Source organism: Sebastes fasciatus, chromosome 22, assembly GCF_043250625.1.
Source record: "Sebastes fasciatus isolate fSebFas1 chromosome 22, fSebFas1.pri, whole genome shotgun sequence".
Lineage (NCBI taxonomy): Eukaryota > Metazoa > Chordata > Actinopteri > Perciformes > Sebastidae > Sebastes > Sebastes fasciatus.
The window spans coordinates 9450654-9469872 of NC_133816.1; the positions used below are offsets into that span (position 1 = coordinate 9450654).

General features: G+C 42.0%; 1 protein-coding gene across 1 annotated transcript in view; it reads left to right on the forward strand.

Moving 5' to 3' along the window:
• Positions 1-3034: 3034 nt before the first annotated feature.
• The window catches only part of LOC141760762 (insulin receptor substrate 1-B), a 49541-nt gene continuing 33356 nt past the window's right edge, over positions 3035-19219 (forward strand). Inside the window, exons 1-2 of the mRNA XM_074623826.1 lie at positions 3035-4074; positions 18607-18908. Of these exons, the coding sequence (XP_074479927.1) occupies positions 3684-4074; positions 18607-18908 (693 nt within the window). The 5' untranslated portion in view covers positions 3035-3683. The remainder of the gene's footprint in view (positions 4075-18606; positions 18909-19219) is intronic.

Sequence of the window (19219 nt, forward strand, 5' to 3'; positions counted from 1 at the left end):
CGCCGTCTTTTTGTGTGTTTATTTATAATCTAAACAAAAATACAAGCATGAAATGAGACCTCAAATAGAAGCTTATAATTTAAAGGCTGTTGTTGGATTCTTCAAACAGCAGAGGGCGCCTGATATCCACTTTTCTCTGACCTCGTGCACAAGGTTACTTTTGGATGCATATTGCATAACAACATACATACTGCATAAGCATGCGGTGCAAAGATAGAAACCCTTTATAGCTTTCAGGAGGACTATTAATAGAACCTTTTAAAAGATTTATTGTCATTTTAAATTCACATTATATGTGTTATTTGGTGGGGTTTCTTACAGACCAACAGAGAGAGATGGAGGTTTTACTGCTCAGCCAGACAGTCGAAAAAAAAAAACAGATCTAAATCTTTGTACTCAGACAGTCTGAGTGGCAGAAATATGGCGTCTACAAATGCCCCATTTATTCCATTACTGCAGCTTCATCTGCTGTTTATGGTGCATTTAAGAGACAATAACAATAACGACTGTATTCCCACAGGATTTAATGCTTTCTCTGTTAACCTAGATTCAAAAATATGTTTATGCGACCTCCTCCTGCTGCATTTTGATGTCGTAAATGCTTTGATTTAAAAATCTGCAGGGTACTTTAAAAGTTCAGTTGATATATAATACATATGTTATGAATACAGGACAGAAGGGGATTTTTACAATAAATAGAACAGGATGGACTCATGGCAGAGCCAACACTGAAATCTTACTCCACACATACTGGAAAGTGTTGCTGCCTTCACGTGCTGTGGGAAATATGGTTTAGCTGGTTGAGTGAGCCTCAGATAAACTCCCAAGATGCAGTAAAAATGCAATAAATGAGAGAATGCACCCAAGAAACAGTGAAAATAGAAAAAGAGGAAATAAAGAAATTAAGTATATAAAATGAGAAGTATATGAAATTCAAACGCTGCATTATATATGACATTATCTAACAAGATATTAGAGCGTGTACATGACTTGTGAAATATACATGTTAAAAAATAATAAAAATAAATAATGATTCAGTAGTTTCCCTCTGAATGCAATAAGCTATTGAGAGGATTAAAAAAATGATAAAGCTAATTTATTATTGGATATTAAATTGTGCTCACATGGTGCATATTCATAAAAATAAAGCTGCGTTTCACCAGATCACCTCAAATTGAGTGAAAAAAACTATTTGGTGAAAGGTGGTATTTTAGATCTCATGCAAATAATGAAACATCCAGTATAGTCTGCTGTGTATGTGTAATTTAATCTACGTGTTGGGGATATTTTCCAATAGTCTATCAGTCGTAACAATTTTAAAACCATTATAATATACATATGGGTGTCCATGTTATTATTTTAATAAAGTGAACACCCATACACTGTAAAAAGTTACTTACAAATGTGTAAGTAAGAGATGAGTATCTTATTTTAGTGGTGTGAATAAAGCAGACTTCCCCCCCCCTTTTACTAGTACTTTAAGTAGATAGTGAATGTGTTAGACAGTCAATCACATTCACTATATACTTATTTATTCATCTTTGTTCATTCAATAATATTCATCTTTTCATTCAGTAATGTTTATTACATGTGTTTATTTATCATCATTATCTTACTGTTGATTTCTATAGTACTGTAGTTACCTGTCCACTACATAACTGTACATAAATTCATTATTTTTACATAGGCATATTTGTAACTGTGTGTCTGTATGGATTCATTGTATAGTTATTCAAGATTCAAGATTCAAGATTCCTTTATTTGTCATTTTTATGCTCCACATAATAACAAAATTGTGTTTCTTGCATCCGCCACTCAGAAATTCAGTGCAAAACAATTGGTGAAAACTATAAAGTAATTAACTAATAATTAAGAGCACTAATAAATAAGATAAAAATAGCGCTAAAAATAGAATTTCATTATATTATTCCATTATCTATACAATATAATCTATATTATTACATACAAATAATCTGCTAGACAGGCATTATCATTGTATGAGTGGTGTAAAGTCCTGATTTTTTAGTTTTAGTTCAGTTTCTAGGTATGTTTTTATTATGTTTTTTCTGGTTTGCTACAATCTCCTCTTTGTATTAATAAAGTATTCTCTATATATCATTAAATCTGGTTATAGAAAAGGAAAGTTTTTGTATTATTTTGTGTTTCTGCTGCTTAGAAAGCCATTTACATCTGCCCCAATAACAGAATTCAATGCGAAGTTCTGACATTCTATCAGATACAAACTGCACAAAGTTACGTTTATTCTCATAAGAAATGTTGTTATTGTTGTTAGTCTTGTAATATATCATTTTAAAGCTCTCTCTGTGCTCTTTATGTTGGAACTCTCCATAGGCACATAAGATCAATATGAAGTTAGTTATAAGGGCATTTGGAGTGGCATTCAGAAGTTGCCCAATTGCAGCAATTAGAGGTCAAAGGTCAAATTCTCTTGACCTCAGTGTCATGACAATGTGACCGATGGATAGATTATAGTCTAGGATTTACAACGATACATAACTTCATGATATTGTGTGTTGGTTACCCTCTTTTATATTGAATCTATGTGTAAAATAAAAATTGTAATGATTTCTCAGAAGCTCGTTCAGTGAGCGACTAGTGATGCCTCAGTGTTCTACTGAATGATTCAGGAGGTCTTTTGTTCCAGCAGCGGTCCGATTTTTTTAATGAACAGATATATCTTAGATATGGCCTAGATCCATGGTACCTCTCAGCTGTTGATTATGTCTCAAAGGGCTTCTTATGATGATATTTATTTATTGGTGTATTGTGAATACTGTGTTTTTGTTGTTTGTTTGTTGTTGTCTGACTTGGTGGCAATCAAATTTCCCCAAGGGGATCAATAAGCTATCTATCTGCTGCAATGCTGCAATGCTATCATGCATTTCCCAACACTAGGTACATAGAACCTTTAAAAAAATCACTATGAGACTTGGTCCCTCCAAAGTGGCACGACCAACCCCTTGACTATTAGAGAGAACACTGGAATGCACTGAAAAAATGTTGATTGTGGTAGTTTGGGAAGCTCTTGTGTCGGAGCTCTGGCTGTGGTCCGTGAACGCAGCAGTTGTTCCAGAGTACTCGCAGAGCGGTGAGTGACAGTCCTGCTGCTCCGCTAGCGGCACCGCTCCTCTCCACACCGCTCCTCTCCTCTCCTCTGCTCTCCAAACTCTCTACAGCCGAGCAGGGCAGGCTGGAGGGGACACAGACGGGACAGAGAGACACAGAGACTGCAGCAGGACATACTCTGTGCTGTGTGAGGTGCAGTAAATGGGATTAGACAGCGCTTGGAGACACTACTAGTAGTAGTAGTAGTAGTAGTAGTAGTGGGAGCTCCAAGCTGTGCCGCGCTGCACCGCATGTGCTCGTGTGGACAAACTTGCTTTTCGACTCGACAGAGAAAAACAACAAAAAGAAGGAAGAGGAAGAAGAAGGAAAACTAGCTTGAGTTGTCAACAAACCCCTGTTTTCACCACCACCACCAGGACTATCTGCAAAACCCTGTTTTCACCACCACAACCGGGACTATCTGCAACCCTGCCTCCTCCATCTCACATGCCTGTGTTGCTGTGTGAGAGAGGAGAGGAGAGGGAGGATGTTTGACTTATTATCTCTCTAAACTTGTAATACAACTATAAAAGAGTTTGGTGCATATAAAAGGAGATATGTCGGGTGTCATGGAGAGCCAAGCGTGTGAGCTGCAGCAGCTCCAGCAGCTCCAGCTCCAGCAGAGTTGCTGCGAGGACGTGCGTAAAAGCGGCTACCTCCGCAAGCAGAAGTCGATGCACCGGCGCTACTTCGTGCTGCGCGCCGCCTCGGAGCGCGGCCCGGCCCGCCTGGAGTACTACGAGAGCGAGAAGAAGTACCGCGGAAAGGCCCCGGTGCCGAAGAAAGCGGTGGCTCTGGAGACCTGCTTCAACATCAACAAGCGGGCCGACGCAAAGAACAAGCACATGATCGTGCTGTACACGCGGGCAGAGAGCTTCGCCGTCGCCGCGGACAACGAGGCGGACCAGGACGAGTGGTACCAGGCCATGGTGGAGCTGCATTGCAAAAGTAAGTCAAAGAAGAAGATCCTGCACACATGCACGCTCCCAATGCATGCACACTCCCATGCATGCACACTGGGCTTGAGAGGAGAAACGTGGCAATGCCTGCAGAGCTGGGAGTAGCTGCACACTGCAGATCTGGACATGTTTCATTCCAGTGTTTTGGGATAGGGGATGTGGTTAAAATAATAATAACTAGAAAATCAATTTCTGAAGAAATTGCAGTGTGAATGCTGGATGCTGAAGAGCTGACGCTGAGCTGTAATGCAGGCTTAAATGTTGTGAGAAGAAGATGAAGAAGTAGGAGTAGTAGTTGGAAAAGTGGGAATGAGTTTAATTTGTATGAATATCATTGAAAAGTTGAATAATACCAACAGTGTATAAAAGAATATTTGAAGGTGTTTGAATAGCTGATGCTAAACTGCACTGCTGGCTTTATGTATGAAGAAGGATACAGAATCGGAATCAAAAGATTATGAATCAGTAAATAAAAGTTGCAATTGCATGAAAAGCAGATGAAGCATTATAAATAGTTAGTTCCCTGTTAAGAAAGTTACCTCCTTGGGCTTTTATTTTGGAAAAAAATAGGTGAATCCCTAGATTTCCTGTTCTAAGCTGTGGAACATTTTACAGTTTGAATGGAGTTTCTAGGTGAAAGTATGAATGAGCAGTGAAGAGTTGAAAATGCTTGAAAATGTTTCAATTCTGAACATTTCTCCCATTCATTTCAATGGAGAATTTTTGATGAATTATGGTTAATAATTCTGAAAATCTGAAAGTTATGAATGAGAAAAGTAATAGCCATCATGTCCTAATTGAGCTGCACGTTTTGATGTTTGAATGGAGTTTCTATGTTGAAAAATGTGGAACGAGTAGCGATGCGAAAAAAGTGGTCTGACGAAAAATAAAAATAAACTCGGTAGAATGACATATGTTGTGAATGCTTCCAGCATTCACACCAATAATACATTTATTTATATAGCACTTCTCAAAACAGATGCTACAAAGTGCTTCACAAGACAATAAAAGCAGATAAATAAAGTTAAAAGATATGGTAACTGTTAAAACAGAACATCAGACAATAAAAGCAATTTCCCAGTAAAATAACAGAAAGAAACTGGCAGCAGGGTTGCCTTTATGTTACTGTGAAATTAACATTATTATACTGTTATGCTGAAATTTACAGCTTTGTACTGTTAATGAAAAATACTGTTTTTTTTATTAATTTCACAGTATTTTACAGTTAATTTACTGTTTAAAGATACATTATATAGCTGTTTTTCCACCTTTCTTTTACATACTGATTTGTTTTAATGCACTATTTAGGTTGTATTTTTTACATACATTTTAATAAACATATTTTTTTTGCCTAGATGAATAGACTTAGCAGGTTACAGACATAGGAATAGTCACACTAAATACAATTAAAGGCACTTGTTAGGAAAAAGGCTATAATAGACGTGTTGACACTTTTCCCAAAATGTCTGTCTCTAGCTGGCTACAAGCACAGAATGCAAACCATAACAACATGTGAGTGAAGAACAATAAAGCTAATTCACTGATTTTATAATCATGTAGAATGTACAAGCCTCACATGTGCAGATCAGGTCCCAGAATTAAACAAATACTGCATGAAACTGTTACTGATGATACTTTAGACAGTTGATCAGCAGTAAAGTGCTGTTTTTTAAGAATGCATTATAGTTCAGTTAAAAAACAGCCTATGAGCGTACTTTAACAGGTTTTCTTTTGTATTAACAGTAAAGCACTGTTTTTAGCAATAACAGGTTAATACTGTTGAAATCCTGCTGTAAATTAACAGCAATTGTTTACAGTGTAGCTGCACACTGCAGATCTGGACATGTTTCATTCCAGTGTTTTTGGATAGGGGATGTGGTTAAAATAATAATAATAATACATTTATTTATATAGCACTTCTCAAAACAGATGTTACAAAGTGCTTCACAAGACAAGAAAAGCATGGTAGAGTAAAACAAATATGGTATAACTGCTAAAACAGAACATCACAGAACATATCAATAATAATAATAGAGGTGGTAAAATGGTAGGACAAGTTCATAAAACAAATATACAGTATATATACATAAATGCATTAGTTTACATAGTTTGTGTCAAAGGTGCAATCCTTTTGCTTTGTGCATTTAAAAGACTTTAAAACAGGTTCTCCAAATGGCCTCTGAGGGGTGTGTGTGTGTGTGTGTGTGTGTGTGTGTGTGTGTGTGTGTGTGTGTGTGTGTGTGTGTGTGTGTGTGTGTGTGTGTGTGTGTGTGTGTGTGTGTGTGTGTGTGTGTGTGTGTGTGTGTGTGTGTGTGTGTGTGTGTGTGTGTGTGTGTGTGTGTGTGTGTGTGTGTGTGTGTAAACATGCACCTTTTTAAGCTTCAACTGTGGAGCTTATCCTCCCCACCACCACCAGTCCTTATCATACTGGTGTCAGGCTAGATATTTACCCCCAGTTTGTCCTCCAGACTCTTTGGGTTTTCTCTCTCTCTTGTGGGCCTCCTCAGCTGAGTGCAAGCTCAACTCAAACACACCCTGCCCTCCCTCTTGTTTACTTTTCCTGCTCTGCTTTTTTCTGCTGACACTGCAATATTGCATCAGGCATTGATCCCAGAGGAGGAGGAGGAGGAGAAAAGTGTTCCAAAGTTTGCACCTGACAGTCATTCATTAAACATTCACGTTTATTTCCTGATTCACGAGTAATAAAAGCAGCTTATGCTGTCCCATTTAAATATCTCCTGCAGTGGATTTGCTGCAAATGTGTGCAAATAGACCCAACTTCCCTCCCTAAAAAAAAGTCACCCATGTAGATTTTTCTTGTCCGTCAGCCGCTTGTGTCAACACAGCTGTCGGAGCAAAAAAAGTGGTGAGCAGGGCAACTTCAAATCACCTGTTCAAACCCTCCAGACAGGCCACAAGGCACACATGACGCAACCTTTGGCAAAGACACGGGTTCAAGGTGCACTTGACCTCCTGCCACTGTTACATAAAGCAGCTGAGCAGAGAAAACGATATGTTCTGATGTTGTTTGATAATCATGTTTAGTGATTTATAATCACAGGAGAGAAAGTTGTTTCAAGGTGGTTTGATTTAGGAGCTCCGGAAATTTGCATTAAGGGAGAAACTCGGGTACAACCGATGCAAATTTTGTGCTTTAAAGCTGGTGACGCGGATATGAAGGCGACCAGCTGCGTCGCCTCACGTCGCCTCACGTCGCCTTTGTTTTGGCCGACAAGTTGCACTCGAACACGCCGCAAAGACTACAGCCGATGGCCAGTTAGCACGGATGTTCTGCGGTAGTCTGTATTCATTGTTAAAAAAAGGGAAACTGGAAGACCGAGGACGGCGGATATACAAGCCGTTGTTAGGATGTGTACATGAAACAAAGCGGCGTTTGTCGACCATTTTCACACCACTCTTGCTCACCGCTTCGCTTCATTCCAGACGGCCATGTCGTTGTGAAAATATCCGTGTATTTATTTGACTGATCAGATGAGATCGACTTTACTCGTTCGCTTGCTTTCCTCACGTCCGTTTCTCTTCTCGTGCACTAATTTGTTTAAGCTCAACAGCCAATGAGAGTGATTTCTCTCATCGACGGGCGCCACCGCCGATTCAACATGCTGAATCAGCAAAAAAAACTCTGGCAGACTAGAGCCGACGGTGCGGGACACACCGCAAACACTGGGCTCAAACTGTCCGACGGCCAACCCGTGGGTGTGTCAGGGCCTTAACACAACTGTGCGTCTGTGTGTGCACAGCCCACCTTTCCCAAATATTTGACGAGTTGCTGCGAGACTGAGAAGTAAATAGACAGATGTTGAAGCCTTGGGGAATCACCAGAACAACATCTCCAAAGTGTAAGCAAACCTTATCTACAGTTACTAAGTGTTTTGTGCGTAAAGGTCATGATGTAAAGCTCAGCAGGTGAGCGCGCTCGGCCTCTCCAAGGAACCCAGACAACCGGCCTGGCTTGAGCGTCGTCATCTCTCGTCGTCTTTGAAATAACAGGTCTGATGTGCCGCCGCCGCCGCCGCGCTGTGACGATGGATACTCGTCTCCCTCTTTTGTTGCTCCAAGTGTTGGGTTTCTCGTGTTAAATCACCCTCCCTGACAGTGACAAAAGGGCTGTGGCTGAGCTGCTGTGTAAACCAGCACGTTGGCAGGCGTTTCTTGTGGTATGTGCTGCACACAGTTTCTGCACACAGGGAGAGTTTTGTAAGAGAGGTGTGAGGGGGGGTCATTGCTGCCTTAAAACCTGCATGTGCGAAAATAGCTTAAATGCGCACACACACACTGAGCACGGTGAGGATTCCTCCCTGTAATAACCCTCCTCTGGTATGTGCAGCTCATACACAGTTTCAAGTCTTCGGTGTCTGTGTGTTGATTGAGCGTCCGCTACTGTCAGTACAAGTATTTGTCCTCCACTTGTCCCGGCGGGGGAGACGGAAGAATTCACAGCCTGCAGATCGAGAACAGGGCGAAGCTGAGCGGCAAAGAGCCAAGAGATGCTGCACCCTAACGCAGAGGACCACTCCCTCAATCTGATACCTGCTCATATATAAAAGTCGACAGCTGCTACAGGAGGGGAAGTTCTCAGCAGCGCGCCTCAGCTGGATTTGAAATCAAAAGTTTGGAATAATGGGGGTTGCTTTGAGTCTGCACAGCAGCGAGCATGCATACAGTGGAAGCACAATAAATACACGCTGCCATATAGCGCTTTCTTCGGGCCTGGGAAGCTCGCCTAAAGCAGCCCAGGAACCGTCCAATATCACTCAGCCCTCCCCTCGAGCCGGCGGTAATTACACAAACACGAGCCAGCTGCCGTGCAGGGCGATATTAGGATCCCAGTTATTTATTCAGCTGAGTCCAGTAAGACCCTTTCGGGCAGCGAGTACAGTATCAGGCTCGAGGGCGGCTATTTGCTCAACTATTAGGAGTCAGTCGAGTGTGTAAAGGCTTAACCTCGAAAGAACGGGGCGGAGGTGTGCGGCCCACAAGGCGACGTTTGCCAGGAAAAGTGTCCCGTGGCTCAGGCACCACCTCAGGAATTGTTGTTGATCTCAACGAAACAACATGACGGAGACAAACTTTGGACGCGAGAGAGAAACACCCGCACGTGCAGAAAGGCTGCAGAAAAATAAAGGCCAAAGAAGAAGCAGATAAAGTCTCTGATTTAGTGCTGAAACAATCAATTGAGAGAAAATTCATCTTTTAATTTAATCTCTTAATTGCATGATTGTCCATGATTAATCGCAAATTAATCGCACATTTTTTATCTGTTCAAAATGTACCTTAAAGAGAGATTTCTCAAGTATTTAATACTATTCTCAGCATGGGAGTGGGCAAATATGCTTGCTTTATGCAAATGTATGTATATATTTATTATTGGAAATAAATTAACAACACAAAACAATGACAAATATTGTCCAGAAACCCTCACAGGTACTGCATTTAGCATAGAAAATATGCTCAAATCATAACATGGCAAACTGCAGCTCAACAGGCAACAACAGCTGTCAGAGTGTCAGTGTGCTGACTTGACTATGACTTGCCCCAAACTGCATGTGATTATCATAAAGTGGGCATGTCTGTAAAGGGGAGACTCGTGGGTACCCATAGAACCCATTTACATTCACAGATCTGGAGGTCAGAGGTCAAGGGACCCCTTTGAAAATGGCCATGACAGTTTTTCCTCACCAAAATTTTGTGTAAGTTTGGAGGGTTATTTAACCTCCTTCATCATACTAGCGCAATTAGTGGCTTTGAAACGAATTTGCATTATCGCATTATCGCATTTGCATTATTGCATTAACTTTGACAGCCCTAATTGATACATACCACTATCTTGAAGATATGCCTTTATTTTGAAATTCCCACTTTAAGTTTATTCTTTTTATTAAAAAGAATAGATTATTTTTTCATTTAAATGTCTGGTAGAGCTCCGTAATAAAATTGTCAAATCATATTTCAGTTGCTCTTTGTGAGTTAACTGATGTGTTAAATGGGCATATGATATCATCTCATATCGATCGCAGACCCCTGAATTGAATTAAAATTGTATCGTGTGCAGACCAAAGAATCAATATAACGTTATATTGTGATGAAACTAGTGATTTACACCCCTAGTAAATAGTGATTGGCTTTTATTCACAGACAACAGATGAAACAATAATGCAAATAATTGGTTGCACTTCTCTGATTCAAATGAACCCCAACAAGACTGTTCACTCAAAAACATAAAACTTGTATTATGACAAAAACATTTCAACTCAAGGTTGGCTTTTCCTGAGCGACCTCAATGTGTTGATCTCCAATTGAGATGCATGAAATGAAAATGAATAATTGACTATTCGAGGAAAACGATCATCGGATTAAACGATAATGCGGCTAATCTTAAATCGGAGCCTCGACCAATAGCTGTTGACGTCGCTGCAGTACAGTAAATCTCTGTGGAATTTAGTTTTCCGTGTTCAAGGCTCGTAATGATACGGTTATTATTCATGCTACTCCACAAAACCTCAATGTGAGCACTTTTTCCTCCGCTGTAAAAATCTGTTTTCAGTTAGGTCTGGGGATTATCACGATGTAGTTTTTGACACTTTTAAGCACCACAGAACAAACGCAGTTGATGGCAGCGTGTCAGAGTGAGCTACAGATCTCAGCAAAACACACCAACACTCTTGAAAGTAGTGTTTTGGAGTGAACTGTGGAGTGGTTTTATCTGGGAGTGTCGTTTCGTTTGGCCACTCCGACAGATGAGATCTGGAAATCACCACCAGTGGCTCGCCGATTAAACGTTAAGCCACGCTTAAGCACTGCTCATCTCCCTAATTAGGCAGTAATTATTGTCTCGAGGGTCAGCCGCTGGTGGCACACAGCAGAGACTGTGTGCTGACAGAGTCGGAGAGGAGAGAGTCACAGGGGGAAACCATAAAATGTAGAGTTTCGAAAATGATCAGTGGCCTTTTTTCTCATTTAGGCTCAAGAGCGGTGAGCAGCCACAAGTTATTTCCTCTGCATAAATAGTTTGCGCGCACGTTAACACCCTGCAATTTCATTTAACACGACAAGCTACCCGGCCAGGCTTCGGCTTGTTTGTGAAGCAGCAGCTCCTTCACGATCACAGTGAAACATTGTGTGTGAAACAGCCTTGAGCACTCCTCTTCCGTTGTGCATCGGCTCACCGCCGAGGCAGCCCGTCAATTAGGTGCTCCGGTTTGATCGACAGCAAAGCGAGGCCCGAGGCAGCGAGACCCATTTAGTCGATGAGCGTCCATATGTTGAGCAGGATAGAGCCGTGGGGCTTTAAATGCATAGTAACCTTTTATAGTGAGCTGTATTGATTTGCTGTTGGTTGATACGAGCCCATTACCGCCGTCATAGTCGAGGTCAGGAAGTCCATGAGGTGGGATTTATCAGCCTTACAGTGAATGCATTAGAAAGAGACGTGAGTGAAAGCCTCCCTCATTAGCTGGTGTGCTCTTCCTCTGGGAGATATACTATACAAGATACTGCATTAATTGGATGTACTGTTACATCGGTGCCTATATAGGATGAATCCCGCCTTATCTTTGCAGTAGATGTCATCAACATTTTGACTTTAGTTGCTTGGTTGTCTTTCAAAAAAATGCCAAACGTAAAAGCGTACTCATAAATGAAAGGAAGGAAACGTGTGTTTTTTGGAATGAAATCCAGAAGTTGTCGAGTAAATGAGGTGAAGGTGGTTTCAAACATTTGTTTTCTACATTTTAGCACAAAGGAATGTATACAGGGTATTGAAGAGTTGGAGAGTTTCCTATTTCCTTTGGACGCACACACTCTCCAAATGCTTCCATACAGGGCTTAGAGATTGTTATAACTTAAATCGTATGAAGTCTCTACAGCACTAAGAAACAAGCCCGCTTTATTAAAGGAACAGTGTGTAACATTTTAAATTAAATATAATATTTGTAACTATGTTTTCATTAGTGTATAATCAACTGAAACTAAGAATTGCTTTGTTTTCGTTAGCTTAGAATGAACTGTTTATATCTAGGGAGCAGGTCCTCTTCACGGAGTCCGGCATGTTGCTCCGCCATGTTTCTATAGTAGCCCAGAACAGACAAACCAAACACTGTCTCCAGAGAGAGCTTTTCATGTTTTTACGTTACCTGAAGGTCACCGTAGTTCTCCGACACGCTTGTGAAACTGCGGTAACGTGAGCCGTAAAGTGCAAAACTGTGGTACCGCCAGCCGCCGTCTGACTTCCGTTGCTCCTTAAGTAGTGTTATTATGGTACAGATGGCGTCTGAGCGAGGCAAACGGCGTTACCACGGTTTTGCACTTGGCGGCTCCCGTTACCACTGTCTAGAAAAGGGAGGAGTGAGCGGAGGAGTACTCATTTGGTTGCAATCTGCAACCAAACAACTAGATGCCTCCAAATCCTACACACTGCACCTTTAACTGGGCAGATAGTGACTCTATGTATGGCTGCATACTGGTACATGGCTTGTTTCTGCCTCTAAGTATGTGTACAAGTATAGGTGTATCTACACCATGTATCTACAACTGCAACTGTTTAATGTACTTTATAATATGTAGATGTTAAATTCCCAAACTGATACTATATGTTTAAACGTAGGGTTGGGGATCAACCCAGTTCCAAATTTCTCAAAGCCTGAAAATCAATAAGGTCCGAGCTTATCGATATCGAGACTAGCAGGTCCTATAAGGTAACGTTACATCTCGAGAGATGAGTCATGTCACTTAAATCAAATCGCTGCTATGCAAACATACATCGATTGTCTATTAGAAGTTTTTGAATTCAATGAATTACCTGCCAACCGCCGTTAAACTAAACAAAGAAGAATCGAATTGCCTCACGCCCTCGTTCTCTTCATTTCTCATCCGGTCAATTGGTTGCTGTCATAGTTATATACATAATACATTATGTTGAAGAGGCCCCGTGTATTCCTTGCCAAGCATCAACAGTGTTTATTGAAGGCTCGGCAAATATAATTCTGTTGTTCAGAAATCAAACAGTCACAGACTCACAGATAAGCAATAAAAGCACCACCAGTTCTGTTAAGAATTCATTGTCGTCTCGTCTTTCCACCAAATAATAGATCAATGGTGGTATCGATAAAGACTCGGATCGTTAAGCAGTCTCGAAAATGATATCCATATCAATGAACCCCTATTTAAACCTTAATTGAATTCTCTGCACTTTTAATATGTACTTACATCTGGATGTTTTTGTGAAAAAGAAACTTGGAGCGGCCACTCACCCAGAAGACCAGAACGAATTCCTGAACGATTTAATCCCAAAATTCAATTTATCCGCTTCGGAAAATTTGTGCAAGACGGAATTTATTGGAGAGTTTTTCAAAGCCAAATATTAGTTTGGAAGGTAAGGCCCTAAAATGATGCCGGACCGCAACCGTAAGCGTGGTATTGTTCACATTTACAGTTATCTCTTGGGACTCTTTGCCTGTTCTGATCTGATATTACTGAGACATTAGGTTTTCAAGCAAAGTTAAAGATGGCTGCCGGTTTGGTGCGAGCCTCTGAGCTGATTTCGCTTCAGATTACATTCGTGGAGCTTTTTCATGTGTCTTGTCGAGGGACAGCAAACCTTGGATGCGTCACCGATAATTTCATGCACTTATGTGTGTGTGTCTGTGTGTGCTCCTCCGGCTAACACAAACCACATGTGAAAGGAACCTCAGGCAGATGCTGGTGTAGTGGAGGCATTGTGTCCCAGAGTGTGGGCCCAGATAGGGGGATTACAGATGGTAGAGATATGGATGAAGAGATGGGAAGTGGAGGAGTTGAAAAAGAGGAAAACGGGCACATGTGGGAGCAAGAGATTAGACCAACTGTTTTCACTGCTGGGTGGCTCACTCTCTTCTCTCTCTCAGATACATGCCAGGACAAAAAGCACACAGCTGTCTCCTATCTGGTAACCTGGTACGGCGGTGGGGGTGGTATCGGGGGGCACAGAGGCTGAGATAGGGGTAGAAAATGGGGTTTAGCCCTCAGAAGTTTCAGTGCGGTGTTATGGCGCAGCGCAGCATGCTAGGGCAATGAGGTCAGAGACTTGAAACAGAACCTAGCAAGAGCCAGCCGCTTCACTGCCAGAGTAGTTTTCCCTGATTTACAGGCTGCATTAGCAAACTAAGAAGAGGGATTTTATTATGAATCTTGCAATAAATTTCTTTTTTTCCCCTCCGAATATGAATGGTTTTCACAGAAATGCCTTAAATAAAGTTTGTTGCTTGGCTGTAATTTAAAGGTGGAAATGGAAGGCGGGGGAGACACTATACTTATTGTTTTAGTGCCTAAACATAGATTTTAAAACTTAAAGGGACAATGTGAAGGATCTGGCGGTATCTAACAGTGAGGTTGCAGATTACAACTCCTGTGTGCCGAGCGCGTAGGATTGCTACGGTGGCCGACACAAAAATGCGAATTGCCCTCTCTACAGCCAGTACTTGTTAGAGTAGAGTGTGTGTACGTGGGAAGTGAGTGGTGAAGCAAGAGAGAGAGAGAGAGCGGCAGCGAGTAACGTTATCGACTCCGGCCCAAGCAGGAAAAGTAAACAGTGTTTGGTTTGTCCGTTCTGGGCTACTGTAGAAATATGGCGGTGCAACATGGCCGACTCCGTGAAGAGGACCCGCTCCCTATGTAGATATGAATGGCTCATTCTAAGGTAACGAAAACATGCCGATTAAAATAATTAAATGATTGTTATTTTCAGGTGATTATACACTAAAGGAAACATACTTATTAATATTCATTTTTGCCAATAGATCCCCTTTAATGCTACACACTGTTCCTTTAAAATCAACTAGAATCCCACCCAGTGCTTCAATAACAATACCCCCATCCTGTTCCTGCTGTGGGTGACCTGATACGATCCACAGACCCTCAAGACCCCTATGGAAGACCTACTTCTTTAGCATTTGTGTGATAATCATAACAGTAATCAGCCTGTCACTCAGGGGAGGAGCTGTCGATATCCCAGCAGGCATCTGGCAGCCCCGGGGCTAAATATCGCAGCCCTATATCCTCGTTAATCACACACACACACACACACTCCCTTATAGCACCATAGAAAGCAAGGGCGACACAGAGACGCCTCAACGCCAATAACTTATACTAAAAATCCCAGTTTGAGAAAATTAGGTTAGAATATGGCCTCTTTATATACAGTTCTCAAGGGAGGCATCTCGAGCATAGCAAATACATGGCATGAATAGACGGCAGTGTTGGCCACGGCGTAGGTTGCCGTTCTTGAGCCCGCACGTAAACGAATGAAAGTTTCATGTGTGGTCGGCGGCGAAAGCGGAGTAAACAAGTGATGCGTGAATAAACCAGTGTAAGTTGTTTTCAGGTTGCTAAAACGGGAAACAAGATGCTGAAACTTTGAAATAAGTTACAGTTACCTTGCATGAAGTCTTTGACTGGATGCACACCCTCTCTGAAGGTTGCATCAAGGTTGGCTGAATGTTTTCCTGCACGCATTCTGCCTACGCAGATGCTTTATTACCTCCAGGTGTGTTTTGCTTTCATGTGCATCCGCCTTTTAGTCAGTAGATTCATCTCCTGCTAAGGGCCATTATGTGTGCGTGTTTTTGTGAGGGTTCATTATGTCGTATAGGGGTGGCAGAAGTTGACCGGCTTATAACCTCTGGGGGACAATGTACAGCGTTCTCGAAAGCCATCTCCGCTGAGCACCACACTGCCGCGCAGGTCCCCCCAGAGGGACGCCAGGGGCGATCTATAATTCATACGGCTCCGTGTAGGATCAACTCCAGTTTTATGTAACCGTGAGGAAAGGCCTGTGATGTTGGATAGGGGTAAATCAGTCTGCATCCCTGTTGGAGTCTGGGAAAACCTCTTAAAGGCTTTCAGTGCTTTCGAGAGTCGTCGATAAGTGAGTGGCCCTGAGATCAAGGGTGTGTGGATGTGATGTCGAGGGCACAGCTGAGGTTTAAGGCTGCACTGTACTCGAAACAAACAACACACTTGTGCTCTCCTAAAGACGCGTTAAATAGGCTCTTGAAAAGGAAATTCAAGGAATATGCTTCACTGCAGTTTCAAGAAGCTAGTTTAATTTTAGAGTAAATACAGCCTGTGATTAGATTTCTTTTAATCCAAGCCGTACCAAAATAAACTTTTTCCTCATTAAAGGCCATTCTTTCTCCTCTGATATCTCTTTGCAATCTCCTGCAGTCCCTAATTCCCTCGGTCCCTGCTGAAAAAAAATCCCCAAACCATCCCTTCCTGTTGTAAATCTAAATCGAGGAGGGCTTTTTCTTGCACACAGAGAAAAGCAGTGCATGAAACAGCCATGCCTGGCCTTGAGTGAGTCATCTAATGTAGGGGGGGGAGTGCCACCACACACACACACACAGCCACGAAGCCACAGCCTCCACGGCTTTCAACAAAACATCTATTCTAAGTCTCTTTCAAGTTGCCAGCGATCTTCCAATTTTGGGGAAGAAGACACGTCAGACTTCCCCCCTTTTCTTTTACAATTGCAAGTTTTGGGAAGAGGATCTTGGGGGGAAATGTTTGTCATAACGGAAGCTCGGGCAATATGGCGTCCACCGTGCATGCTGAGGCTTCTTGTCTACATATGGTTGTCATTGTAGGATTTGCAGCGGAGGCATGGGAAAGGAAGAACAAACGCATGCAGACGTACAATCATATATTTGTAATTCTGTGGTCGGGGCGCACTGTGATTAGCCGGATTGGGCCAAAAATCATTGCTTAAAGTAGAATACCACACAAACTTTGAGTAAATAGGATCACTCAGTGAGGTGGAAATGAAAAGCGGTGGAGACACTACACTTTGGCATTGTTTTAGTGCTGAAACATGAGCCCTTAAAATGTAGTCTTAAAGGTGCAGTATGTAGAATCTCGCAACATCTAGTGGCAAGGTTGCAACCAACGAAACTTCTCCCGTGTGCCAAGCGTGTAGGAGAGCTTCGGTGGCATAGTGGACTGAGTTTTAAAGCTAGAACGAAGATACTGGCATCATATGAAACTAGAAAACCTCAGGAATCCATTGGTACCAACATAATACTAGCTTGTTGTGAAGAAGGTTAAATAACGCTCCAAACTTCCACTAAATTTTGGCAAGGAAAAATTGTCATGGCCATTTACAAAGGGGTCCGTTTACCTCAAGATATGTGACTTTGTGAAAATATGATCACTCAGTAACTTGTCAAAAAAAATCTTGAATACTCCAGATGTGATCGTCTAATAAGGCAGGTGCTCATTATTGCACAAAGAAAATCCTGTTCCCATGACAGGAACAGGTGAGCCTCCATGTGGAGGTTTGTTTCTTCATTCTTGTCATGACGTTGATTGATTTTCTGTTGTGAATTTGTAGTTGTAGCATGCTCAGGCATACCCAACTTGGCAATTCAACAGAGAGAAAATATGTTACATGGGAAGAAAAGGTCCATGTTTAAGCAACTTTTTAGGTTGGTTCCCTAAAGAACAATAAGCATCCGCCCTAAAACCTGAGTTACGTCATGGTGTTCCTATAATCTTGGGCTTTTTTAGCCAACAGATGTGAGGTCCCTTGCGTCTGCTAGTTAAAGAGCTTAGAGGTAAATCTACGATGTATTCAGAGGTCGTGTCAATACCTGATCACAATGAGTTGCACAGCGTGATAGAATGCTTCAGATCTATGAACAATAAGGTGACTTAAACCACCAAACAGGCTAAATGTTGTAAATCCCAGGCCTTTGTTTGGCCCCGAGGATCAAATCTCACCAAGAGCTTTCTCTCCTGTGTTTCCTCGCCTCAGTAATTCACTACTGTCTGAATACAGAAACACAGAGGGTGAATGGACTGCTTGTACTCCCGCTAAAAGACACTAGATTTTATTAGTTTACAAAGCCAGTTTATTGTCAGTAGAGCTGCTCCAGGAAATGGCTCTTGAGGAGCTTATTGAGTGCTTTGCTCATAGGTTTCTGGCCATCTATTGGCATTGTAGATTCACTTGTTAAGCATTTTCCAAGTTGCTTCACTTACGTTTTTCCACAACGGTTGCTTTTCTTTCATAGTCATCAGTCTTGTGCAGGGCTTCAGTTGTCAACAGTTTCATTTTTCCACACTGGTACGAGTGCTTGTGTGTGTATGTATGTGTGTGTGTGTGTGTGCGGTTGACAAACGAGACCCCAGGTATGGAGCCTGCAGGTACAGCGAGCAGGTCTCACAAGCTCCTGCATGCTCAGATCTGGTTTAAAAATCAGTGAAAAGCTCAATATCAGCAGAGCTTACATAACAAAGGCACCTTGCTTACCACCGCTTACAGGTAAATAGTGGTGGTTTCACCTGGTGTTCCCTTTGTTCACAGATGCATGAAGGTCATGTCAGTGCTTTGTTGCAGCCGGTGTTCCTCATAAATCTTCCCCTATAACACTTTTATTAGTTCTCTGTTTTTCCCCATCCAGTCATATCCTCCTCTTTTTCACTACAACAACCTTTTTAATCTTCTGTCTCTGTTCTGTCCCTGTAGGTAAGAACCCCATTGACAGCGAGGAAGGGGGCGACTACGGGGTGCCCAATCCCGGGCCTGCATTCAAAGAGGTGTGGCAGGTGAAGGTGTGGCCCAAAGGCCTGGGTCAAGCCAAGAATTTGGTGGGCGTCTACCGCCTTTGCCTGACCGACAAGACGGTCAACTTTGTCAAGCTCAACTCTGACGCCGCCGCCGTGGTGCTGCAGCTGATGAATGTCCGGCGCTGCGGTCATTCAGAAAACTTCTTCTTTGTCGAGGTTGGGCGCTCTGCCGTGACGGGCCCAGGCGAGTTCTGGATGCAGGTGAGCCTGTAACCTGCAGAGTCCCCTTTATGTTGAGAGTTGCACCCTCTAATCCCACATATACGTAAAGAACCTATAGTCAGTCAGAGAAACTGTGAAGAAAAATGTCTGAAAAAAGGCTGAAAAATTGAAAAAAGGCTGAAAAATGTCTGAAAAAAGTCAGAAAAAGAGTGAAAAATGTCCAAAAAAAGTCTGAACCTAACGTTATGGTTAAAGTTCATATAACCCTACGTTATGGTCCAATTCATAAAGGTTGTTGCTTATACTTAAGTATTGTTTTGGTGCGTAATGAGGCCTTTAGATTTTAAAAC